The sequence below is a fragment of the Malurus melanocephalus genome, unplaced genomic scaffold (assembly GCF_030028575.1).
Source record: "Malurus melanocephalus ecotype Western Australia unplaced genomic scaffold, MMel_1.1 scaffold_458, whole genome shotgun sequence".
Classification (NCBI taxonomy): Eukaryota; Metazoa; Chordata; class Aves; order Passeriformes; family Maluridae; genus Malurus; species Malurus melanocephalus.
The window spans coordinates 26,392-48,775 of record NW_026623690.1 but is presented as its reverse complement, the minus strand read 5'-3'; the positions used below and the strand labels follow the sequence as shown (position 1 = coordinate 48,775).

At 43.2% G+C, this 22,384-nt stretch overlaps 1 protein-coding gene across 1 annotated transcript in view; it reads left to right on the top strand.

Annotated features, from left to right (window-relative positions):
- ADARB2 (adenosine deaminase RNA specific B2 (inactive)) overlaps nucleotides 1-22,384 on the top strand; it is a 294,281-nt gene that overhangs the window by 260,732 nt on the left and 11,165 nt on the right. The window contains exon 7 of the mRNA XM_057380543.1: nucleotides 14,858-15,026. Within this exon, the coding sequence (XP_057236526.1) occupies nucleotides 14,858-15,026 (169 nt within the window). The remainder of the gene's footprint in view (nucleotides 1-14,857; nucleotides 15,027-22,384) is intronic.

Here is a 22,384-nt window from a genome sequence, read left to right as displayed (position 1 = left end):
CCCTAAAAGCCTGCATTTCCTGCTTGGTACATATGAGGGGTCATATTTTTAAAACCCTAAAAGTAAATAAGTGTTTTGGAAAGGGTCCCCATGATCAAAGAGATCCGCGAAACTACCGCCAGAGGCTGGACCAGAGGATCAGGGCTCTAGATGGAGATGCATAGACTCCTCTCAGGGTTCACACAGTACTTAAGGGCTGAAAGGCTGCATTTACACTAAATCAGGCTGCAACAGCTGGACTCTGAAGTAGAGCATCATTTTATGATTGATATGATATGATTGATATGATTTGATATGAGATGATATATGATGCAGCTCATCTGTAGTGTTGATGGTTCATCAGACTCCCTCCAAATATCACCGGCATTTGCAGCAAATAATGTCAGGACCCTCATGGAAAGGATCCTTCCCAGGCCATCCTGCCTGTGTCAAATACACTGCATGGTCAGTGCACGGCAGATGGGTTTGTTGGAGTCCACCAGRTCAGCCTTGAACTCCCTGGAGCTATACCTATGGAATTCAAGCAAATATATGATTTTCCAGGGATTTCTTCTCTAGAGGTGATCCTGCAAATGGGATTAACAAACTGCATCTTGAGCCAGTGTATGCCACCCACAGGTCTGCAGACCTTGTTGTCCATGAGGACAAATCCCATGTCCCCAYATGACCTACTCTAACCCCATCACTCCCCTACACATGCTCGTCCCTGTCCTTGCCCTGCYGTGGCAGAGGCACATCCTTGTTGCATTTGCTCTGCACCAGCTTTGTCCCTGCCCATCCCCATGGTGTGCCCAGCAAGGGACAGGGGACTCTGAGATCTGTGTCTTGTTATCCCACGCCTGTCACCCCACGATCCAATACAGAAGGCACAAGGTGCTCTCCTATCGCTGCCCCAGGTACTGTTTCTCATACGTGCATTTTACAGGGCTGCAAAGCCCATAGTGCTGCCTGCCAAATGTTCACATAATGAGGAATAGTCTTTGCCCTGACTACCTTGAATGTGAAGCAGGCAAGACAAAGGAATGGATGGAGGGGGAAGCATAGGCACAGGAATGTAAAATTAATCATCCAAGGTCACACAACGACCTCACTTCCTCACAGGCAAATCCATCAGACGGTAGTTTCACTCCTTTGTGATTTCTTATTTGTGTAAGTTATTTATTAACGATTAGGTATTATTCTGCCCAGACTGGAATTTTTTTTTCATGTGTGAAACAGCAGCTTGCTGGGGCGAGAAAGCAGAATGCACCTATTCAGGAAGGAAATGTGGTCCTTGCCTGACGTGATTTCTACATTCTGTCAGCAGGGTTTATGAAACGAACAAAAGCAAGTAAATGCTTAGAACACAAATCAAATCAACAAATTCCTGATGAGTTAACAAAATGAAAATACATGGCATCATCTTAAATCAAAATTAGAAATAAAAAAGAGAGTGCTTATTAATATCCAAAAACAATAGTGATCTTTGGCCTCTCACCTTATAGAATTAATGAGAGATATCTAAAAAGGCTTTATGTTAGATTAAAGGCACTCATGTGTTCGGAAGGCAGACTTCCTGGGACACGCCTTAGCTGACATCACAATTGGAAGCAACAAAATCTGTAATTATTTTTAAAATGTGTTCTATTCTCAAAAGCAGCCAGAGGCTGTCCAGGCTGGGTTTTGCTCTTCTTTGCATGAGGAAGTCAATGCTTTGGGCAGCTGACAGCCAGTGCTGCCTGTTTGGTGCAGATGAACCCAGCCCTGGAGCTGAACCCAGCCCTGGAGCTGAACCCTGCTTGGCTCATGGGTTTATTCAGAGCAGATAAATCTCCCAGCCAAGGAGGGAATTCTTCTTTAGATAACAAGATATACAAGAAGCTGTGTTTAAAAAATACATAATCATGCAGTACCTGACACAGACAGTAAACAGTAAACTTGTAGGTAATCTCAAAAATAATTTTCCTGTTGGCTATTACACCAATTATTGTCCCTAGCAGAAGCTGAGGCAGGAAGGTCTGTGTGGCTTAGGCAAGGTTACACAGTGATTCAGTAGCAGGACCTGAAGAGATGCTACACCTGGCTCGTAATTCACCCTTTTAAACAGATCCTTCCACCTTTGTCCTGTGCTCTTAAAATAATTTAGCACTGTGTAGAAAGCTATGTTGCCAAAAGCTGTTCTTCAGTGAGATAAGCATTTCCTTTCAGCTGACATTATCCCAGAGACATCTGGGAAGATAAGTATTTTATAATGTTTATCATTCAGATCTTCTCTTTTTTCTTTTTTTTTCCTAAAGAAATAACCTTTCTTTCATCCAGTAATGACAAGAAACTCCAGACGAATGCTGTTTCATTTCTTAAACAACAAAGAAAYCTCTCCTAGAGCTAGCACAAGCCATCAAACATTGCTGATTATTCTCTAAAGATGCATTAACATTTAAAAACGGTGTCTCACCATGTGGTTCCTGGTTTTGAGAAGGAATACGATAAGCCTTTATCAATACAGGGAGTGAGTAAAATCCACTTCTCAAATCTCCTTCCAAAAATTTCCTATTATCCACCGTGTCTTTCCAGCACCCTCAGGGAGGCCTCACATTTCCTTCTTATGAGCTTTATTCTGGTAAGGGAGGAGGTAAGCTAGCATGCTTTTGAAACCCAGTTTACTTCTTACTGGATAGAGCAGAGTACCGAGTTTGTGACAAAAGTCTGGCAGCTGCAATGCAGAGCAGAGGTCGGGGGAGCCCACACCCACAGCAGCTTCGTGCAGGAAAGGAAAAGATTAGGGACAGAGATAAGATCTTACTTTAATTTGCAGAGATGCCCTTCTTGAAATCAGAGGTAAGCTGATTTGTTTKTTGATACATCCTTAGGCAGCTCTAAAAGAGAGACAAAACCCGGCTGGACCAGGGCTGCTCTGAGCATGGAGGGGTTTTCTAACTCTTCTTTGGTAGGTCAGGAGGTTGGAGGAGCTCACAGGAAGTGAAATCAGAGCTTTGGAAGAAGGTACAATCTGACAGAGCAGGGGAGAGGTGAGGGGAGAGGGGCAAGAGCAGCTCAGAGCAGGAGAGGAGACCAGCCAAGCTCAGGAATATGAGACTGGGAAATGCCAGAGGGGGTTCAGATGCTTTTTATGGATTTGTCCTATTCTCTCCAGTCAGTCTCCTTCCCAAGACCCTTTTCATCATTTTCCAAGGTCAGCCCCAAGRCTGTAGCACAGCTATATGGCAAAAACACAACATATTCCCAGTATCCTCATAATCCCAATTGCTCCTTCAACTTCTCCCCCTGCTTCAGCTCAGTGCTGCAGGTCAGCGAGCCTGGGACATCTCCCTCCTGCTGCCCTCTCCCTTTGTGCCCATCTGAGCGGGGCATGCCTGGTTTCTGACCTCTCCTGAGGGCGGTATCCCAGCACAAGTTAAGGGGGTTTCCTGCAGAGCCTGGGGGCTGCTGGTTCCCASTATGGCACACACCCTCCAGCCCATGGGTATGGGAGCAGCTCACCCCATAATATTTGTTGCATATCTTACMCTTTCTCCTAAATCTAGGGCAAACCACAGAATAATCAAGCCCTTGATTTGCTAGAGSACCATCCTGGCTAATTTAGTGCTTCTTGACTCACTGGCTTTTTAAATTGTTTTAAGTCTCTTGAAAAGCAAAATGAATTGCTTGGAAATTTGAGCTAAAACAGTCCTTTACCTCCCCACTCCTGCTTCCCTGGCAGTATTTTACCTCATTGCCCATCTGGTATTTTACCATTGTCCTTTTCTCTAGAGATGTGCTCTCTCTTTTTCACTACATGGATTGCCAGAAACACAAACAGAATCTGCCCCAGGGCTTGTCTCAGTTCTYCTCCCCCGGGCTGCTTTTCTATCTCTTGCTAACATGCTGTATTGCCTTGTGCCATTGACTCCTTGATAGCCCAGCTCCTGCTTTATCCCACACTTCCTTTAGGTCTGAAACACACCATTGCATCTGCTCCACAWGGGGCTTTTCTCCTGCTTGTCTATTAGCCTACAGCTGTGCTGGAGCTCTCATGCACACACATTTGACAGAGCTCTCATCTAAGCAGGATCCACTTGCAACCACGTGAGCCAGATCATTGCCTTGCTAGGTGATGTGATGAGGAGACGATGTGCACTGCAGTTTTCAGAGTTGGGGGATTGAAGATGTCCTGGAAGACAAGTTTGTGCTCTCTACTTCAGTGTGCTTTCACTGTGCACATCTGTGCTTTCCTTGCTTGTGATTCTGGCTGCTGGATTCTGCACCCTATTCTCAGAAAAAAAATGCTCTCTGTTAACCCCCAAATGCAGGGCTGCCCTGCTCACAGCAGTAACTCAGCACTCTGTGTTCAGATGGGGCTCACCCAGGCTGCATCATCCCCAGACCAGTCATATCCTGGCCTGGAGAAGGCCAGATCCACATAGAGACCCTCCAAAGGGTCTGTCCATCTCTGAGAGATGGACCCAAATATCTCCCAAAACTGCCATGAGAGTGTCAGTCCCAGAGCTCAGCACTCAGCGTCCTGCAGGGAGCTCTCAGGATGGAAATACTGAGGGTAGGGTGCTTGTGGAAGTAACTGGGCTAGGATCACTCCCCAAACCATTGGTKTGGTGAACATTTCTGGATGTGCAARSGGATGAAATCCCTGCCTTMCTTTTGCCARTCCCATGTTTTTTTAAATGKACAAAWTCTGTTCTTTTGAGTAGGGGAAAGAACTTTAAGAAGAACCATCTAAATAACCCAGTGATCTGAAAATAAATCAGATATCTGGAACTACAAGAAGATTCAGGTTCTAAYAAAGTGATATATTTTCCAGTTACGAAAATTGAGGGTAGCCATAGGTAATCCCTGCGACTTGAGGATTATTTTATTATTTGTTTCCATCACACAAGTGCTCCCAGGTATCGCATCTCCATCACGACTGCTGGCCTGATGCAGCCTAGGAAACCATCTTGGAAATTCKTAGCTGTTTAGTTCATGGAGCAGCTTCCTCTTAGGCTGTAAAGTTGATTTTATGCTGATGAATAGCCCGTCTGTGGAACTGGGATGAAGGTGCATTATTTTCCTATTTTTCATGTGACTGAGCAGAACAATACCTTGGGGGATCTCCGAACAAAATTATCATAGAGAACCATGTCCAGAAGTAAAAGGAAACAAAAAATGCATRCACCACTGTAGGCTGTAGTGCTGAATATTGCCTCAGGAGAAATAATCCTGGCACTGGATGAATTATTGTGGTCAGCCCAGATTGCTTTGTCATATAAAGGATGCTGCAGAAATTGCACATACAGCAAGAGGCTCTTGCATTACTTGACAGGCTAGGGAATTGGTATTAAAGRAGGTGGAAGGAAATTATCCTTTCACTTCATTAAGACTGGACTGGGTCTTATCCAAAAGGTTTGGGTTCAGATATGAGCASAGCCTCCTTTGAGGTCAGGTTCTGTGGAAGCAGCAGCCCCTTCTGCTTGTGCCACTGACCCAGCCTCMGTTTACCAAAGTGAACACAGAGGAAATGCAGCGACTTTCCACAGCTGACTGAGGCTGGTCTGTCCCAGAGCTGGTGTCCCTGCTCAGGATGTCAGCAGGCATTAGGTTTGTGTGTAATTGCTCTGTTTTCTAACTCAGTCTTGCCAAGCTGCTGAAATGCTGAAATGTTTCAGTGTGAYTGCTTTCACTCAAGTTGGCTTGGCAGGAAAGGCACTGTCAAAGGGCAATTCCCTCTGGTTAATTCTCTCCATCACTCACACACTTCACCCATGGCTGGGAGGTGAAGTGTGCTTCTGGCCAGGGTGGGTGAAGGTGACAGCAAAGCCCAGCCCAGTGTGCTGGTCCTGTGTCCCCACAGGCACCACAGGTCTGAGCAGTGATCTGATTTAGCTCAGATCTTTCCAGGGCTGGAGGTGGTGCTGCATGCAGACAGTTCAAAGATTTCTTCCCAGGGTCTAAAATAAATCCATGCTGGGACTGTGGGGGAGCTTTCTTCTTCTGGGAAAGGTGGGGAAAGGGATTTCAGGAGAAGGCAGTGTGGCTGAGAGGAATCAGTGGGACTCTGGGACAGGAGTGGATGGAAAAGTCTGAGGGAGAGTGGGTCTGTGATGTTCAGCTGTGATGGGGAAGTGGGYGAGAGACAGCGACACAAAACCTGTGAGGAGTGGGGGAACTCTTGGAGATGAGTGAAGCCCCTCTGCTCCTTCCAACGCACCCACACAGGACCTGCAGCACTGGTTGGAGCCATCTCCAGGGCTGCAAGAAGCTTTTCCTCCCCCGGCCTCTCCCACTCACTCTCTGCTCATCCAAGGCTGCAGGGAAGGGAGAGGATGGGAAAGGGGGGAAGGACTCATGTCAGGGGTACCAGAATGGAGATGGTGACCTGGCCCAAACCCTTTGCTGTGAGCTCTGAGCTCTTCTGATGGCACCTGAGGGAAAAGCTGCAGAAGCAGCAGCTGCTGCGTCTCGATGCTCAGATGGACCCATTGCTCAGAGAGAGCAGCAGTGCCAGAGGCTCTGGTGCTCATGTTCGGGAATCTCATTGCTTTTAGTGACCCAAAGGAGATGTCTGATGCCTGACATGGCCTGTCATGCTGAACYTTTTGCCATTCCCAAAGGTCATCTCTAGCCCCTAAACTTGCCAGAGAAACAAACCAGAGATGTCCAGGCTTAGGAGAGCTATGAAAGCACTCCTGGTTATATTTTTATTATCATGCTAGAGCCCAGAATGCACCTTGGAAAGAGGCTCTCATTTCACTGCATGGGAGTCCTGAAGCTTCCAGTGCAATTAATCAACCTGTAAAAATTTGCCATTTTTTTATATTCCACTATTAATCTCCAGCAGGCTGGTTGRACATTCAAGTCTCAAAGAACTGACTGGCTTGAAACAAATTGAAACTTGTTGGGCAAATTTTTAAAAGAAAATAATTGTGTGAAACTGGGATTGCATGTTATATTTCTCATATCTCCTGGTTATCAGCATAGTAGAAAGGGATAGAAAAACTCCATTTCATTTTGTCCCATGCCTAGTTCAGGGTAAGCTTTTTCATTCAAGGCTGCTTAGAATCAATTAAAACTTGAACGTGTGTCTCCCAAGTCCTGGATCAGTGAATTCCCTGTCAGCTAAACCAGACAGGTCCCTTTCTTAACTCTCTGTTTTAAAACTTTGTCATAACTGACACATCATGAAAAAACTCTTTGACAATGCATTGAAAATGTCCCAATTCCTTCTCCTTGTGATATTCTTGGCTGCTTTTGCTTACTTGAGTTTTGTTGTTTCAGGGGGAGTTTAAAGTAGAAAATAAGATTTTTACAAGTATATGTCAGTGCAGTGTGTGTCTATCCAGGAAAAGAGAAAGAATATGCTGAAAACTATGGATTGCTCAGAGCCAGTATTGGCCACAGCTTTGAAAAGCTTTCATGTAAAGCAAAATGTGTTTGTTAGGATTCAGGAAAACAGGTTTCCACAGCTATAATCAGATTCTAATTTTAACAGAATGCTTGAATTGCCGAGGGGCATTGCACTGTATTYATTGATTCTGCTTTGTTATGGGTTTTGCTGCTTTGTAAAACACTSCATTTGGATGCAATGTTCAGATGTGATAAAAAGGCTACATTAATCAGCAAAAGACCATGCCTGAGAAGTTTTCAGAACAGCACTAGAAATTTTCACCAAGAAAAATTTCCTTGTTGCCCACATTTGTCCAGCCCAAGGAGTACTGGTGTCTGAGGATCTCAGAACCTCTCTGCAGCAGGGAAAAAAGACCACAGGCTCCTGGAAGTTCCCCCATTCCACCCCAACATCCCATAGCCTACTACAGATACACACCTAAATARGGCACAAGGGCTCTTTTTAGTGGAMAATATCAAACCATAGTTGGGAAGAATCTCTGTGGGCAGAAACAACACCCACTCAAATCTAATTTAGTCTAATTTACCCTTCCACTGAGCGGGAATCACAGGTAAAACTCATAAACTGTGTTTTATAAATTTTATCAGCCAGCTCTAGGTCCAGTTTAAATCTCTRTGGGACTTCTGGAAGTCCTTAGACTTCTGTGGAGTTTCTTAGAKTATTAGGAGAGAAATCTGAAGACATTTCTATGAGTAACAAACAATTTAATTCTAACCAGGATCCTGGGAGCTGCCTTCTGTAGCCAGTCTTAGGGAACTCACCTCACCCTGGTAATTTCTGTTTCTATACCTGTAAAATGGGAATAAAAATTATCCAACAATCACAGCTCCAAGAAAGGGTAATTAATGCTGAGAGCAGAATATTAAGATGGAAAAAAATGTATATTCTAAGCACTATTATAAAATTTTCCAGAATAATTTAGCAACTAAAATCCATAGATTTTTAAGGCCAACARGAACTATTTCCCRGTGATCAAGATTTAATTTCTTCAGYCAGAGACCATAATACTCTACAGCTCCAGAAGCTGAACTTGAATATTTCTAGTGCTGCATCAGGAACCAYAGCCTCTCTAAACTCATACCAACCACAGTGTGGCTGAAAATCTGTCGACATTATTGACAGATTGCTCTTGTTTCTGTCTCATGGGGTTCATCTTCTGTTTTCATATTTTGCTGACTTCTTTCACAACATTTTTCATAAACCATCCTTGAAGATTTCAATTTGCCAACAGCAACAGAATCCCAAAGCCACATGAATAACAGCATGTTTTGTTGATAAAAGAAAGAGGGTTATGATGAATAACACATTCTCTTTATGTTTGTGTAAACTTTCGGATTAAAACCTGGCAGGGGAGAGAATTGTCACCAAATAGGCAACTCCAGTGATGTTGGTATATTTTTCACAAAAAGTATATTTAAAAGATAAAGCCTAGCTTCAAGAGGAAACAGTTCTCATTAAAAAAAGAAATGAAAGACACAGGGATGCCCAGCTTAGGACAGGGTGAATAGCTGGTTCCCCCAGTGTCTGATGGATGCGGATCTCGCTGTCCCCACGCAGCCTCCAGGCACTGGCTTTGATCAGCTGCTGCCCTGGGAGCCAGCAGCCTCTCCCCACACTGTCAGAGAAGATCTGGCCATTGCTGGACACCAGTGGGTGRCCCTCTCTGCCTGCTGACAGCTCATGGAGGCTTTGGAGGCAGAATTCCTCTCCCATCAGAGTTCCCAGCACCAGTGCAGCCTCTGCCAGATCTCCAGACTTTGCTCTGTGGGAGCAGCTGCACTTCCAAGCCACGGCGGGACATGTCTGATTTCATGAGGATAAGAGGAGCAATTAGTAATTAAAAATAATAATCCTGAAGTGTTTGAGTTGTACTTTCCTTGATTGCCACATGCACAGAATCTTAATCCCACTGAARAATCTTGTACTTTTGGCTTCAACATACTCATGCATTTCTACTCCAGAGCAGGCTGGAGTCTGCAGCCTGGGTTTGTGGGTGGCACAAAGGATCTCACCTGACACCTGACCCACTGCTGCTCATTCCTCCTTGCCTGGAACGGTCTTTTGTAACTCTCAMAGGAAGCTGGGCATGACTTTGCTGCCAACAAATTGTTTTAAAGTGAATTTTAACTAGTTGCTCACATTTTGGTCCCAGCATTCCTCGAAGACAGAYTTTAGAGAAAACCTGTTTGTAGGCTCTGAGCCTTTTCAGATTTTTCTTTTTTTGTCTCAGGGTATTAAAGCCTGCTGAGAGTCCGTGGCTTACTTAGAAATTAGTCTGATTGTAAAATGTTTTACATGTGTTAGAGTGCCATTCTTCGCTCTATGTTCAATAAAGGTATTTTGGGACCTCTCCCAATCACGAGTTTTCATATTAACCTACAAAAATAATAAAAACTCAGTGTAAAAGTGCTGTGTTATCTGAACAGATGAAATTTGTCCCCTCAGTAATCATATACCGAGGCATTTTGGTGGACCAAAATGAAAGGTTTTCATTAAAACACTCATKGATAAACTTTAATATGCATCCTTCTGACAGTTACTGTCTCCAATACCATGATTCAATCAAAAAATAATAACTTTATTAATAGGTAATTAAAGCAGATAGAAAAACAATGCAATCACTTCCTTTCTGATCTTCCTTTCTATGCTTTCAAACTCCAAGTTTTTTCTCTTCACTTCTTTTGTACTGAATGCCACATATTGATAATCTATGGATGGGCAAATTGACTCTGCTTTCACATCTTGTCAGTACGTCACTAGAAACTACTGGCAGATGAAAAATTATGGAAGAAGTAGAAAGAGTGAAAATTGTTATTTGAAGGTTAATGAAAAGGAGAAAGAATAATATGCCAAAGGTAATGTCATTTATCAGGTCATGGATATTGTCAGGTTGGGCACATCCAAACCATTCCCTGTGCTGTGATTGTCACTTCAGCACTTCCAGAAATGGTAATAMTGTACATTTATTCAGCATCTGGTTRATGAAAGTGCAGCTATAATAACCATGAAAAACAAAAGGCAGGCAGATGCTAACACTCCTCTTTCCACCCTTTTGTCTCAAACTGCTCCAAGGAAACTTTATAAACCGTGCTGAGGAGTGGAGGGTCCAGCACTGGGAAAAAAATGCAAGATAGGCTGTTTTATTTCTTCCTTCCTGAAGAGAGAGCAGCCTCCACTGAACCAGGAAAACAGAAAATGAACCGCTGAGGCAGTCATGCAAAATTTCAGACAGAGCCTTACTCGTGCCATTCTGTTTAATCACCATCCRTTTTCTCTTCACTCTTTAACTAAATAATAAATATGGAGTGGCTTTTTTCATTGCCATGTGAGCTAGAACTGGTCCTGGAGCAAATATAAAAATAAGGGGGTGAGCCTTGAAATCAGAGAGTTTCACTGATTTTAAATACAAGGCACCTGTCTGGGCACATTTCTAATCCAGTAATTAATCCAGCACCTTTTTATCTTAGGAACTCTCAGGAGTAATTTCCACATCTGAGTGTAGCACACATCATAAATCCACTCCAAACGATTTTTAAATTTGTCCTTTCCAATTCTGGTTTGAATTGACATTTTGTTCTGGTTGAAGTGGCACCCACAGAYGCCTTCTCCCCTGCAATTAGCTGAGATTAAGCAGTTGGAGAAYCAGCACAGCAAAGATCAGAAATGCTTATAGTCACTGATGTTTTGATCATATTGAACAGTGGAACAGCAGTAGGCTGCAGTTTGTGACTTTAAAATGCATAAATAAATATATTTCTGAGACTGCTGTAAAATGATCCGTAGCAGGCTGTGGACCACGTTTTTTACTGCTGACAAGTAGCTTATGTGCTGGAGTTTGTCTGCAGCTTCAGTACAAAACTCACAGAGCCTCATCTTTTCCTTTGTTTATATATCTTCCTGTGCTACTTAATGACGTGCTCAAAAAGAACTCAGTGTGTTCCAGTTGCAGATTTGGATTGATTTAATCATTGGCAACCTGAAAGCATTCAGAGCTTTGGGTTATAAGTATTTTATATAAATGCCATGGAGGATCTTTAGGAGCATGTGTCCCAACTACCCCAGCAATGTGAGCAGCCTGAGACAGGCAGCACACACAAGGTCTGAGTCACACCTGTTCACTGAATTTAACAGCAGCTGAGCTGCTAAAGCCCCTTATCAGAGCTGTGGGAGCGTGTCCTGGGGTGAGGTCCACTGGCCACAGATTCCTGCATCCTATCAGCCAGCGCCGGCTGCTTGCTGCACCCCGGGCAGGGCACACGTGATGGAGAGCAAAGCTGGACACAGGCTGGGTCAGTACGAGCATTCAGAAACTGAGATTATCAGTGCACTTACACACACTGCCTAAATGCTTCTAGAAACTTCATTGTTCAGTTTCTGGGACTTGCAGTCCAGGGTGGAGATGCTGTGAGAACAACCAGACACAGAGTACTCTGGCCTTTGTGCTTCCTTCAGTCCTGAGAAGATCAGACAGGCAAATGACAATTTAAATAAGCAGATCCCCAAACTCACAGAAGTCTTTCGGATCCCTTTCCCCAAAAATTGTTGGCCTAGGCTTTAAATTCCCCAAGTGCTCAAAACAGCTGTTTGCAATCCTGCTGCTGTTTTTCCTCTGAACTCATTCCTTACCTCTGTCAGCATAGTGTGGGATGCTTGCCCCTCACTGAGGTTACATTTTTATAKTGAAATCAAAGCCACATGAATGATGGGCTGCTCGTCTCCTACTGCAGTCACTGAAATTCCCTAGCAGTTACATGTCTCTGCATGTATGGGAAATGTGGGTGTATCAACACATGGAATTGACTGAAAAACAGAGTAATCTGGGAGATCAAGGCACCTACAGGGGTGGCAGGAGCTGAGACAGCTGAGACTGAGGCTGTCCTCTGGGCAGGAGCTGAGACAGAGAAGAATTTAGAGACATGGGAAAGATGTAACAAGAGAAAATATTCTTAAAAGTTGAAAAAATCATTTTATCCTGAGGGATTTCCAGCAGGTGGACTCCCGTGGTAGATCTTTCCTGGAAGGATAGCCTYTGTTTTTCATAAATAGCTGTTGAGCAGTACCTTTAAATCAATTTGCATAAGAAGGAAGYATCATTATCTTCATTATACCTGTGGGAAAGCTTAGGGAAAGAGAACTGATTTGCTTGAAGTCAAACTTTYCACCAGCCCAAGCAGCAATAGCCTCTTGAGTCACTCTTCACTGCTTCCCTGGCAGAGATCTCGCTCTGCTGTGCCATCAGCTCTCAGCTTGTGCAGACAAAGGCAAAGTGGTTCTGGTAGACATTTCTCACTGTTGTTCAGCTGGATGTGTTGGCTAAGCAGAAGTGATCACTTTCTACTTTTGTTGTCCAAATTTCATGGTACCTTTCCCACGACTCTGTGGTTTAATAATGAGAAATGCTGCTCACTACTGTTTCAGGCTGTTAAAAAATGTTTCCCCACAGAGTCCCAAGAAAAATATGGACCAGTTCCCAGATAGCTAATACTGTCCAAAGAGCATCCTCTGAATGATACTGCATTTAGCATCCCAGACAAGAGGGATGTACAAGGGATCAGCACACGGTCATGGAAATGGTTTCCTGACAGTGTTGGCWCAACCAGTGAAATTGAGAGCAGAGGGATCTGAGACATTTCTGAGACTTTGGCATTTTTGCTAATTGAAYTTTTGAGTTCTCCTTTGGCAGTTCYCAGTTTCCCCCAGAACTCMAGTTCGRAAAGCCACAATAYTCCAAGTCTGGTGGTCACTGCAGTGCCTTGATTTGTGAGGTGCTGACAACTGGGATGTGCTGCTGGTGGGGRTGGCAGTGCAATAACCTCTCCTCCCCAAGCTCATATCCTATAGCAGCAATTCTGTAACAGTATCTGCAAACAGCATTTTGGGTATAACAGAGACTGAGTCTGGGTGAAAACTGGTTTTGATCATGGCCRAGCAATCCATTTGATACCTGGTCCAACCCACTGCTGGCAACACACCCATCTCAAATCCTAAAAAAGCAGGACTGGARAGAAGAGGCAATGATTGCTGTGACCCAGCCACCCATCTGCTGGCAGGTCACAGCTGACTTTGCTGTTCTACACRTGATTGCTGCCTCTGCTATTCCCAGTGGCCAAAGGAATTTATTATTCCACTCCCTTTTTGCAAACCATCCCTTGGCAGCAGCCAGTCAATCCATTGCTTCCACCAGCGCTGGGGATCGTGCAGAGCCAGCTGCTCACAGCCAGAGGTTCCATCAGCCCCACAACATCTCACACTCTGGTGCTGCTCCATGGCAGGAGCACAGGCAGCCCCGCAGCCCACTGAGGACTGAGGAGCATCAGCTTCACAAGAGAATCTTTCTGGTCCAGATGAGGAGCTGGAATGGAAAAATGCACAGGACAGCTGGCAACATGGGCTTAAGCCTCCTGTCTGTAAATGCAGGGCTCCTTTTCCTTGGATGCAGAGGACATCATGTGCTGTCTTTCATTATTTTTCTTTAGGCTAGAGGGAAAGTGTGAAAGTTCTGCTGCAGGGAGAAGGTGACCTCCAGGGAAACCCTCCAAGGGTGAGGCAATGAGCAGATCCAGAGGATTTCCTTGCTGCTCCTTCTTGTTCTTTTACTACCAAAATACCCAGGGGAAAAGTAACAGTGTAAAGAGCGTAAGAGTGATTTTGGTAATGAACTTCAGTTCTTCTCTTTTCATAAAAATAAAGGTGAAGTGCTTTTGAAATGTCATTATGTTCTGTATTTACTGCATAACTGCAGGACTCAGTTCATCGTGGCTCAGGACAAGTGCTTTAGCTCCTTGCCCTCTGCCACCCCAGAGGCATCTGCCTTGCACTCAAATCTATAATATTTTATCACAGAAGTGATAAAAGATCTTGRTATGACACAAGGCAGGAGGGTACCTCACTTCAGGGAGACTGCAGGAGAAATTTCAGCCAGCAAAGAACAACTAGCAAGTTTTGATTTGCCTTTGATCCARAGTATAAACCTTTAGCTTTTCAGAATTTTCAGTGAAATTTTGTGGCAACAAATCAAAACCTCAGTTCCGAAATTATTCAGAAAATGTCACTGAAAATCACAGTAGAGTATTGGACTGGTCTGCATCRTGCAGCTGAGGCTGTGATGACACTCATTGAACCAAGCTTTTTCAAATCCTTCTCCATCGCATCTCAATCCTAAAACAAGAAATTGTACTGGTTCTTTATAAAACAGAGCACCTCTCTTTTTTTTAAATGTATAAGAGAAATAGTAGGGAAACATGAGCTCTGTGTGTGCTTTGTGCAAGCTTTGATTGATGTAAAAAGACAACCATGCTAGGAGCACCTTCTTTTCTGCACTGTGCTGCTTTCTTGGGCTGTTACCTCATCCCATTTTGCATCCGATTTAAAGGACCTCCACAGGTGGTTCTGCAAATGCAAGGTATGGCATCAATACAGCCTCTCAGGCCCTTTCAAAAAGCATTCAATCATTGTCATTCCTGTGTTTATTTTGCCYAGTGAACAGCAGCAAGCACATAGTGAGGAAATACCGCGGGCACCTGCGGACAAAGATTGAGTCTGGAGAAGGAACCATCCCTGTGCGGTGTCACAACGCGGCGCAGACGTGGGACGGCGTCCTGCTGGGAGAGCAGCTCATCACCATGTCCTGCACTGACAAAATCGCCAGGTACGTGGTGGRTACTCACACCAGAAGCCTTTTCATGGGGAAGCTCTGTGCCACAGAGGGTTTTGGTGAGCGGTGGGAAGCAGCCAGCAGGTGCTGACAAGCCCCGTGAAACARAGCCCTCCTTTGTATGCAAAAGCAGCCCATAGAAATAGGAGGGAATGTAAATAGGACATTTTCCCAAATTCTCTGTGGGTCGTTAGTYGCTTATTACAGTGTGACAAAAATATAAACTGTCTTTGCAGATTTTTTTGCCACTAGAATTTCACTGTGCAAACAAAATAAATCCACTCTGCTGTTCTCAGATCATTTACCCCAAAACTTGCAAACCAGCAATTGTACAGATAAACTTAGCTCATCTGCACCCAATTGAATAAAGTGCCCTAAAATCCACCAGGAAYATCTCTACATTTTTGAATGTCATTGAAGAATTCTCAGGTCACAGTCCCTTTTGTGGGTTTCTGCTCTGTCCTGTAAATACAACATATATTTGTGTAGAATAATTTCCATGTAATGAATATTTCATAATTATTCCCTGGTGAGAAATCAAATGTAAACACATTCACCCTTCTCAGTTTAAGATGTTAACTAATAATAAGTGTTGGCTAACACAAACCAAAATCAAAGTTTGTGCGCTTGGTTGCACATTTTTTGCACTATTAGTATGGATTTATACATGTATGTATATTTATATTCACAATTATTTTCATATCTRTAATGTACATTATCCATAGAGGCAGCTCTACATATAAAAAACATCAATATAGCTATAAAAACATAAATGCTGTGATCAAATTCTCTGCTGGAATACCATGCCTAAGAACTCAGTTAAATTACATCAGTCAAGAATTTGGCCCAAATATTAAAGGCCAACATAAACATAATCTTTCCAAAAAAATAATAAAAATTTTGTTTAATCCAGATGCATAAATTCTGCTCTTAGCTTTAACAGGATGATCTACCAAAGCTAAATTAGTCTGTTTGGCTTAGAAAAGACTGCTATTTTGTCACAAAAAGGTAAAAGTGAATGAGCAAATGGAAACACTACCAGTCTCACAAAATCCAGCCTCTGCTAARTGTAATCATCACAACTTTTGTGCTTGCATGAAGGATAAAGAGCAAATTCTGCTGTAATATTTTCATTTATTCATAAGGGGACAACAGAAAACCCAAACTGTATTCAGTGGATCTCCTGCACTGTTTGTAGATGCAGTTCAGTTTTCTAAATTCAGATTAATATGGACTCAAAAAAATGAAACAAATTTAAGTTCAAAAATAGAAATATTGCACTCTCTGTGGTTTTGAATGTCATTAGCCAGTGAATTAAATATCAGCTTTGCAAACACCATTACATTTCCTGTTGATGGGGATGTTGACAGTAATGCACAGTCTCAGGAGCTGGGTTTTCTCCAAGCACATCTGCTGAGCACTTCCAGTGAATGCTTTCATTGTTGACACACATCTAAACAGCATTAAAGCCTGKGAAGAAAAAAAAGAATCTACGGCAAAGTTTGTCCAAGATTAAAWAAAATATCTTGCAGCTCTCATCATTGACAGTATTATTTCAATATTGGATGAGAAACTGCAACTTTTATTATTTATTTGCAATGTAATTCAAATGATCTTGGGGTTTTCCTAGATTAAAAAAAATCAGCAATCATTATTGCCTGCTTTAAACAGCAAATTTTTACTCTCACCAGTAGGGTGCATTTAAAAAAGAGGCTGAGAAAAGGGGATATGACATCTGCATTATACTTTATCCCAAATTTCAGTTTACCACATTAAGTGTCATCTATGATGATTTTTTTTATCATTATTATGTTCAGGTGTAAGGGGGAGAAATCAAAKGTTTCATCACGTTTAGGACCATTTTCTGCTTTCTTCCCCTCACAGAAAGTAGGAAAGGTAGGAAAGCAGAGAAAAAGGAGATTGCTGTGAGGGTCCTTCCYCTCTCCTGCCCCACTGAACAGATCAGTGGATGGTGCCACATTTCAGACTCCAAATATTTGCCCTAGCACAGAGGCAGTGACTCTTTAAATGTCTGCAGGATGCAGGAACCTGGTTCCACATTATCTGGGCTTGTCTTGCAGTGAGAAGAGAGATCTCTGAAGCTGAAATTCATGTTTGTATAAGCAAGATCTGACAAAAAAAATCTGTCTTGTATACTTTGGGTTTTATTGCTTGTAAAAGTCCCTCAGGAGCACTGTGCTATTAGAGAATGTTTCCTCTTGAGAATCTAGCCAGTAGCTGCTAAAATATACATCATTTTGCATTATTTGCAGAGGACGTTGCTATCAGAATATCAAAGACCCAAGAACACACAGAGTTACTGAGAAAAGCGAATAATATTCTATAAATCATGTATCTAACGATTTATATTCTTTCTTGCTCACAGGAAAGCTATAAGCAGAGAGCGGTTTAATCAGATTTATTTGTTATTCAGAGACATTTAGCTATTTTTATTACTATCACAGTGAGTTTGAGAGAATTTGATGCTTGGTATGCATTATTTGGGCTCTGTGGCTTTGTTGAGATTTCAGGATAAACACCTTGGTATCATACCTGTTCCCTCACTGAATTAAAGCACAAGCTCTTCTGGTATGAATAGTCATTTTATTTGGCTCAGGCAGGGAATTATGAGGTGAAATTCTGYTTCATCATAAAGGAGGTCACACTAGATCTCGGTGGTTCCTTCTGGCTTTAAAACCTATGCATTTATATGTGTAAATTTAAAGTTCGGGGTCTGTGAATCCCCAAATAACCCACCCTAAGAGAGTGTCAGCTTTTACACTCACAGCTCCTGCGAGCCTCACAGTGCAGCTGCAGTGACTTCAGGCTTTCAGTGCCATAGGATTTAGGATTAAACCACATTTTTTAGCCCATAGTTCATTAATTTCAYTAACACCTTTTGCCCTTCATTCTCCTCCATAACGTACTTTGCATATGTTTGCGAAAAAGCAGCAATAACACTGGAGAAAATATTTTGAAAATAATAATCTGTTTGGGGGAAAATTTATGTCATTTAACATTTTCTTGATGCTAATCATAACCTATGTTAAAACCTTTATGTTGACAGAGACATTACAGCCCTAAGAGAATTTCGGCTTTTGGTGGCAGCAAAATTCATACAATGGGCCAAATTAAAGCTCTTTTCACCTCCCAGWCTCACACTAAGCTGGACGCAGGGCTTGCTCATACCTTGTTTATTACAAGGTCAGTGCAAGGTTAATGCTGCTGCTGATGGAAGTCTCTGCTGTTGCTGTTTGGGAGCAGACAAATGTTTGGAGGAAAATTGTGTGCCAGATTTGCAGGTGGCAGTTCACACCRTCACATGATTGCACACATAAAATCAGAATTTCCATGTGCCTCTGTTTTTTACTCCTACAGCAGAAGAAATATGAAAGTCTGGACAAAATATCACACACATGTGCCCATCTCTTAAATCAGACACCCCTCTGGACAGACTTATAAGGGAAATTCAGAGTCTATCAGAGTAGAGAAACCACCTTGCCTTCCATTCACTTTGTCCTCTGACTTACAGAAACATGGTCTGAGCTTCAGGCCGGTCTCCTTCTCCTGTGGTTCACCCTCTAGGCCCACCATAATTCAGATTTAACAACACACACTCCTCCCTTCCATATAAAGTCTCCCGTTCCCTGCTCTGAGCTCAGCAAGTTTATCTGTCTCATCACCAACACCTGGGTTTCTTCTCCTTCCATTCAGAAACTTAGAGAAATTATTTCTCCCAGTGTCAACCATCCCAAAATAGCAGGGTGTTCTGCCCAGTGTGGCTGCTCAGAAAGGTTTGGTGCTTGCTCTTGCCAGTGGTTGGTTGGAGAATGGTGCTGGGAGCACAGGGAGGAGGCCACCAGGGCACCCCACAGCACAGCAGAGCCACGGCAAGAACAGCTGCTCCCAGATCCCAATGTCACCACTCCACCTCTGATACCATGTGTGCAAATTATTTTGAGGATCTTGGTGCAAGCATTCAATGCTATGATTTATTCCAAAAATTAGTTGTTATCTGAGTGTCCCAGGAGAGAGTTCTGCATTGCTCTACTCCTCCCCAAACCTTCTTCCTCAATGGACCTCAGCAAGGGGATGGAAACACTGCACACTTCAGCCAGGGCAGAGCGTGTTGTGCTCACTCCGTGTTGAGTTGATGTATTTACTTTGGAGCRTTGCCAGCCTTGTGTGCAGCAAACTTGCATCTGCATACATGAAGAGTGTACGAAGTTATTCACAAATGGATGAGCAGTGGTACTGTCCTTTTCCAGGAGTCCCCTTGCAGAATGCAGGCTGAGGAATGTACTCTGCATTGTGCAGGATTTGCAGGGAACAATCCTCACAAACACTGTCTTTGTACAGCTCATAAAACTCAGAATTCAGTGTTTGTTTTATAAGCTCTGGCCTTAGAAGTGTTTTCTTACCACCACTTTTCAAAAGGTCACCTTTAAAAGATTGTGTATTTTCTTGCCACCAGGTTAATGGTCATCCACTTCCTCAAACTTCACCAAAAAAAGTGACATTAAGCCCAGAAGTAAAATAASACCTTGAATATCTAAATTATACCTCACCTACAAAACAACACAAATGGTAACAAAGACTTCCAAACTTTGCATTACATCATGAGCAATCCACCCATGGCCTGTGGATAAGGTTTGTGGATTATTTGGACCCACAGACTACAGAATAGCAAAGAGTCTTTATTGAGAATATTCAAAGTATTGCAAGGTAGTGTAGCCTTAAGGCAAAGTTTCAGGATTTAGCAGTGGGAGTCTGAAGAGGTATTTTATAAAATGAGCTGAGCACATTAAGCTGTATTTAAATGTAGCATATAAAAATGCAAGACTGAAAGTCAGTGCTGGAAATTGGCATTCTTAGATCTATTTTAGTGTTAGCCTGTCGACCAGAGCCATTGTTAACAGAAGGCTGAGCCTGACAAGGTAACTCTTAAGAAAAGCTACTTCAAAGGCTACATATTAATGCAAATGAAAATCAATTAACACAGCCAGATCTTCAATTAGAGATGATTTGTGCACACAGTTTGTAATTCTCTCTCTTAACCCCTTTCTGTGTGACTGAGAGTTCAATTTCAATCTTTCACCACAAGGTATGCTCCAGAAAACATATATAAACCACCCACTGCTAAAATACAGATCAAAAACTAATGCACTAGTTCCAGTTTCCAAACCAATAATAGCTAAATGGTCGGATAAATAGGAACACCACAGGTGTCCTGCTGAGCACATGCCACCCTGAATAACAATTTATGTTGTGTGAAGCATAGCTGGAAATATTGGTAATAGAAACTGTGACACAGGAGGTTAACACACCAAGTGGGTAAGACTTAAAGCTCTTAATAAAAAAAAAAAAAAAAGGCATTTTACAATAAGACTTATCAAAATAAGATTTGAAATTCATCAGAGTGCTTTCTAATGGGCAAGGTTTCCAAAGGTCCTGAGGAGACACTTCAGTGTCTGAGCATCCACGGCAGGTGGACACGGCTCCCCAAGATGTTTTGAAGCCCCATGCAGATTTCTGCACATCTCAGTTACAGAGGGGTTCAAGTGTCAGCCCTCAGCTCTCACCAGGGCTGGAAACACCAGCAAAGAGCCCCCAGCTGTCACAGCACCCAGCAGAGGGCAGGGAGCCTTTGACTGACCTGAGCAACCCCCATGGGTTCGCCTCCAAACCCCTTCCTCAGCATTTTCATCATCCCTGTTCGAGTTGGTCCCAGGCAGGGGCCATAGACAACTCGTGTGGTGGCTGTGATGTGGTTGTGACATGGGGACACATTTCCCTGCACACCTGGCCGTGTTTCCAGACTGTCAGGAACACGGAACTGGGGGATCCCAGACTGTCAGGAACATGGGAACTGGGGGGGCTCTGCAGGGGTTACACTCTGCCCGCTGCTTGTCCAGGGCTGGGGGAGGGAGCAYGGCATTTAATTAAAGAAAAGCTGCCTGCTCTGGGATGTCTCCCAGCTTGTCACTGGCATTTCTGTGATTGACAAACAGGCAAAAATATATTTATTCAAGGATTATCTATATTGAAAACCAGACGCAGGATTCTGTCTTTGTAAACAGCGCAGTAATATCTGCTGTTTGAACAAAAGGAAGGGCGTACTTTCCTTCCATTTAAAGCTCCAAAAGCTCCYGTATTTGAGTGAAAAGGGGAGATATTCTGTTTTATTGATCCTGCTTGGTGAAGATTTGGGGATTTCTAAATAAGATCTGTGACTAAGGGAGCAGTAGGTTGATTTTCACTTTATTGGAAGGGTTATTACAGAGTGCATAGCATGAGTTATTAGAGAGATGCATGTCCTTGAAAACAGCCCTTAAAATCTTGCACAATTAGGAAAATTCAGAGTGATCCAGCATATTTCCTCATAGSGAGAAAAGTCACTTTGATATATTGAGAACCCAAAATGTAACACTGCATTGCTTTGAATAATAATTTTATTTTGAAAAGCCACATTTGAAGAGAGCASTTTGTTACAGATGGGAATGCAGCTACTTTCATGGACCTAAATCAGGCTACAGAGAAATAGCTCCTTCAAGATGAACACCCTTATTGACAGTTCCACCGGTGCTCAGATGGATCTTTCYCTACCGTCTGCCTACAAATAATTCCATGGATGTTCACATATCAAAGGAACAAGTTACTACATTAGCCATGTGTGTTGGTCAAGGGAGGAACAATACACAGGATAAAACACCTTCCCAAAATAGCTGTCAGTAAAATCTATTRTTGCTGCACAGCACCACACTGGCTGCCCTCCAAGGTAGGCCTCTTCCCCCACAGAGCAGCAGCAGAATGAGAACCTGAACATTTCCCCCAATATTAACAGGCTTTGACTGTACTCTGAAGGACAGTGTCAGTGGTGCAAGGGTCTGATTTTGGCCAGGTCAGGACAGGACCCTGTGCTGGGTTAGTGGGATTCACACACATGCTCGGGGCTGCTTTCCAGGGAGAAACCACTGTCCAAACACTCTGACAAACCTGGGCTAGGTTTGAAAGCAAAGTTCTTTTTTTGCTTCTGCATCCCATGCCTCTGACTGGATGTTGTTAAGCCAGTGCTGAGCCTGGAAGTGGCCACAGTGCGGGTGGCAATGCCATCACCCTCGTCCCTTCTCACACCACCATGGGGGACACCAGCTCAAAAGGAGCCAGCAAGTGGTCCTGACCAAATATTACCTTCTTGGTGTCAGCACCTTTCCTGATTTGTCTGTCCTTGCTACCTTGGGATGCTGTCTGGTTCTGGGATAGTCTCCTTTTGCACCCCATTCTGTACATCAGGCAGGCCTTGCTCTTGTGCCTGTATTCTTTGATAGATTTCTTCTTCCTTGTTTTTTTTT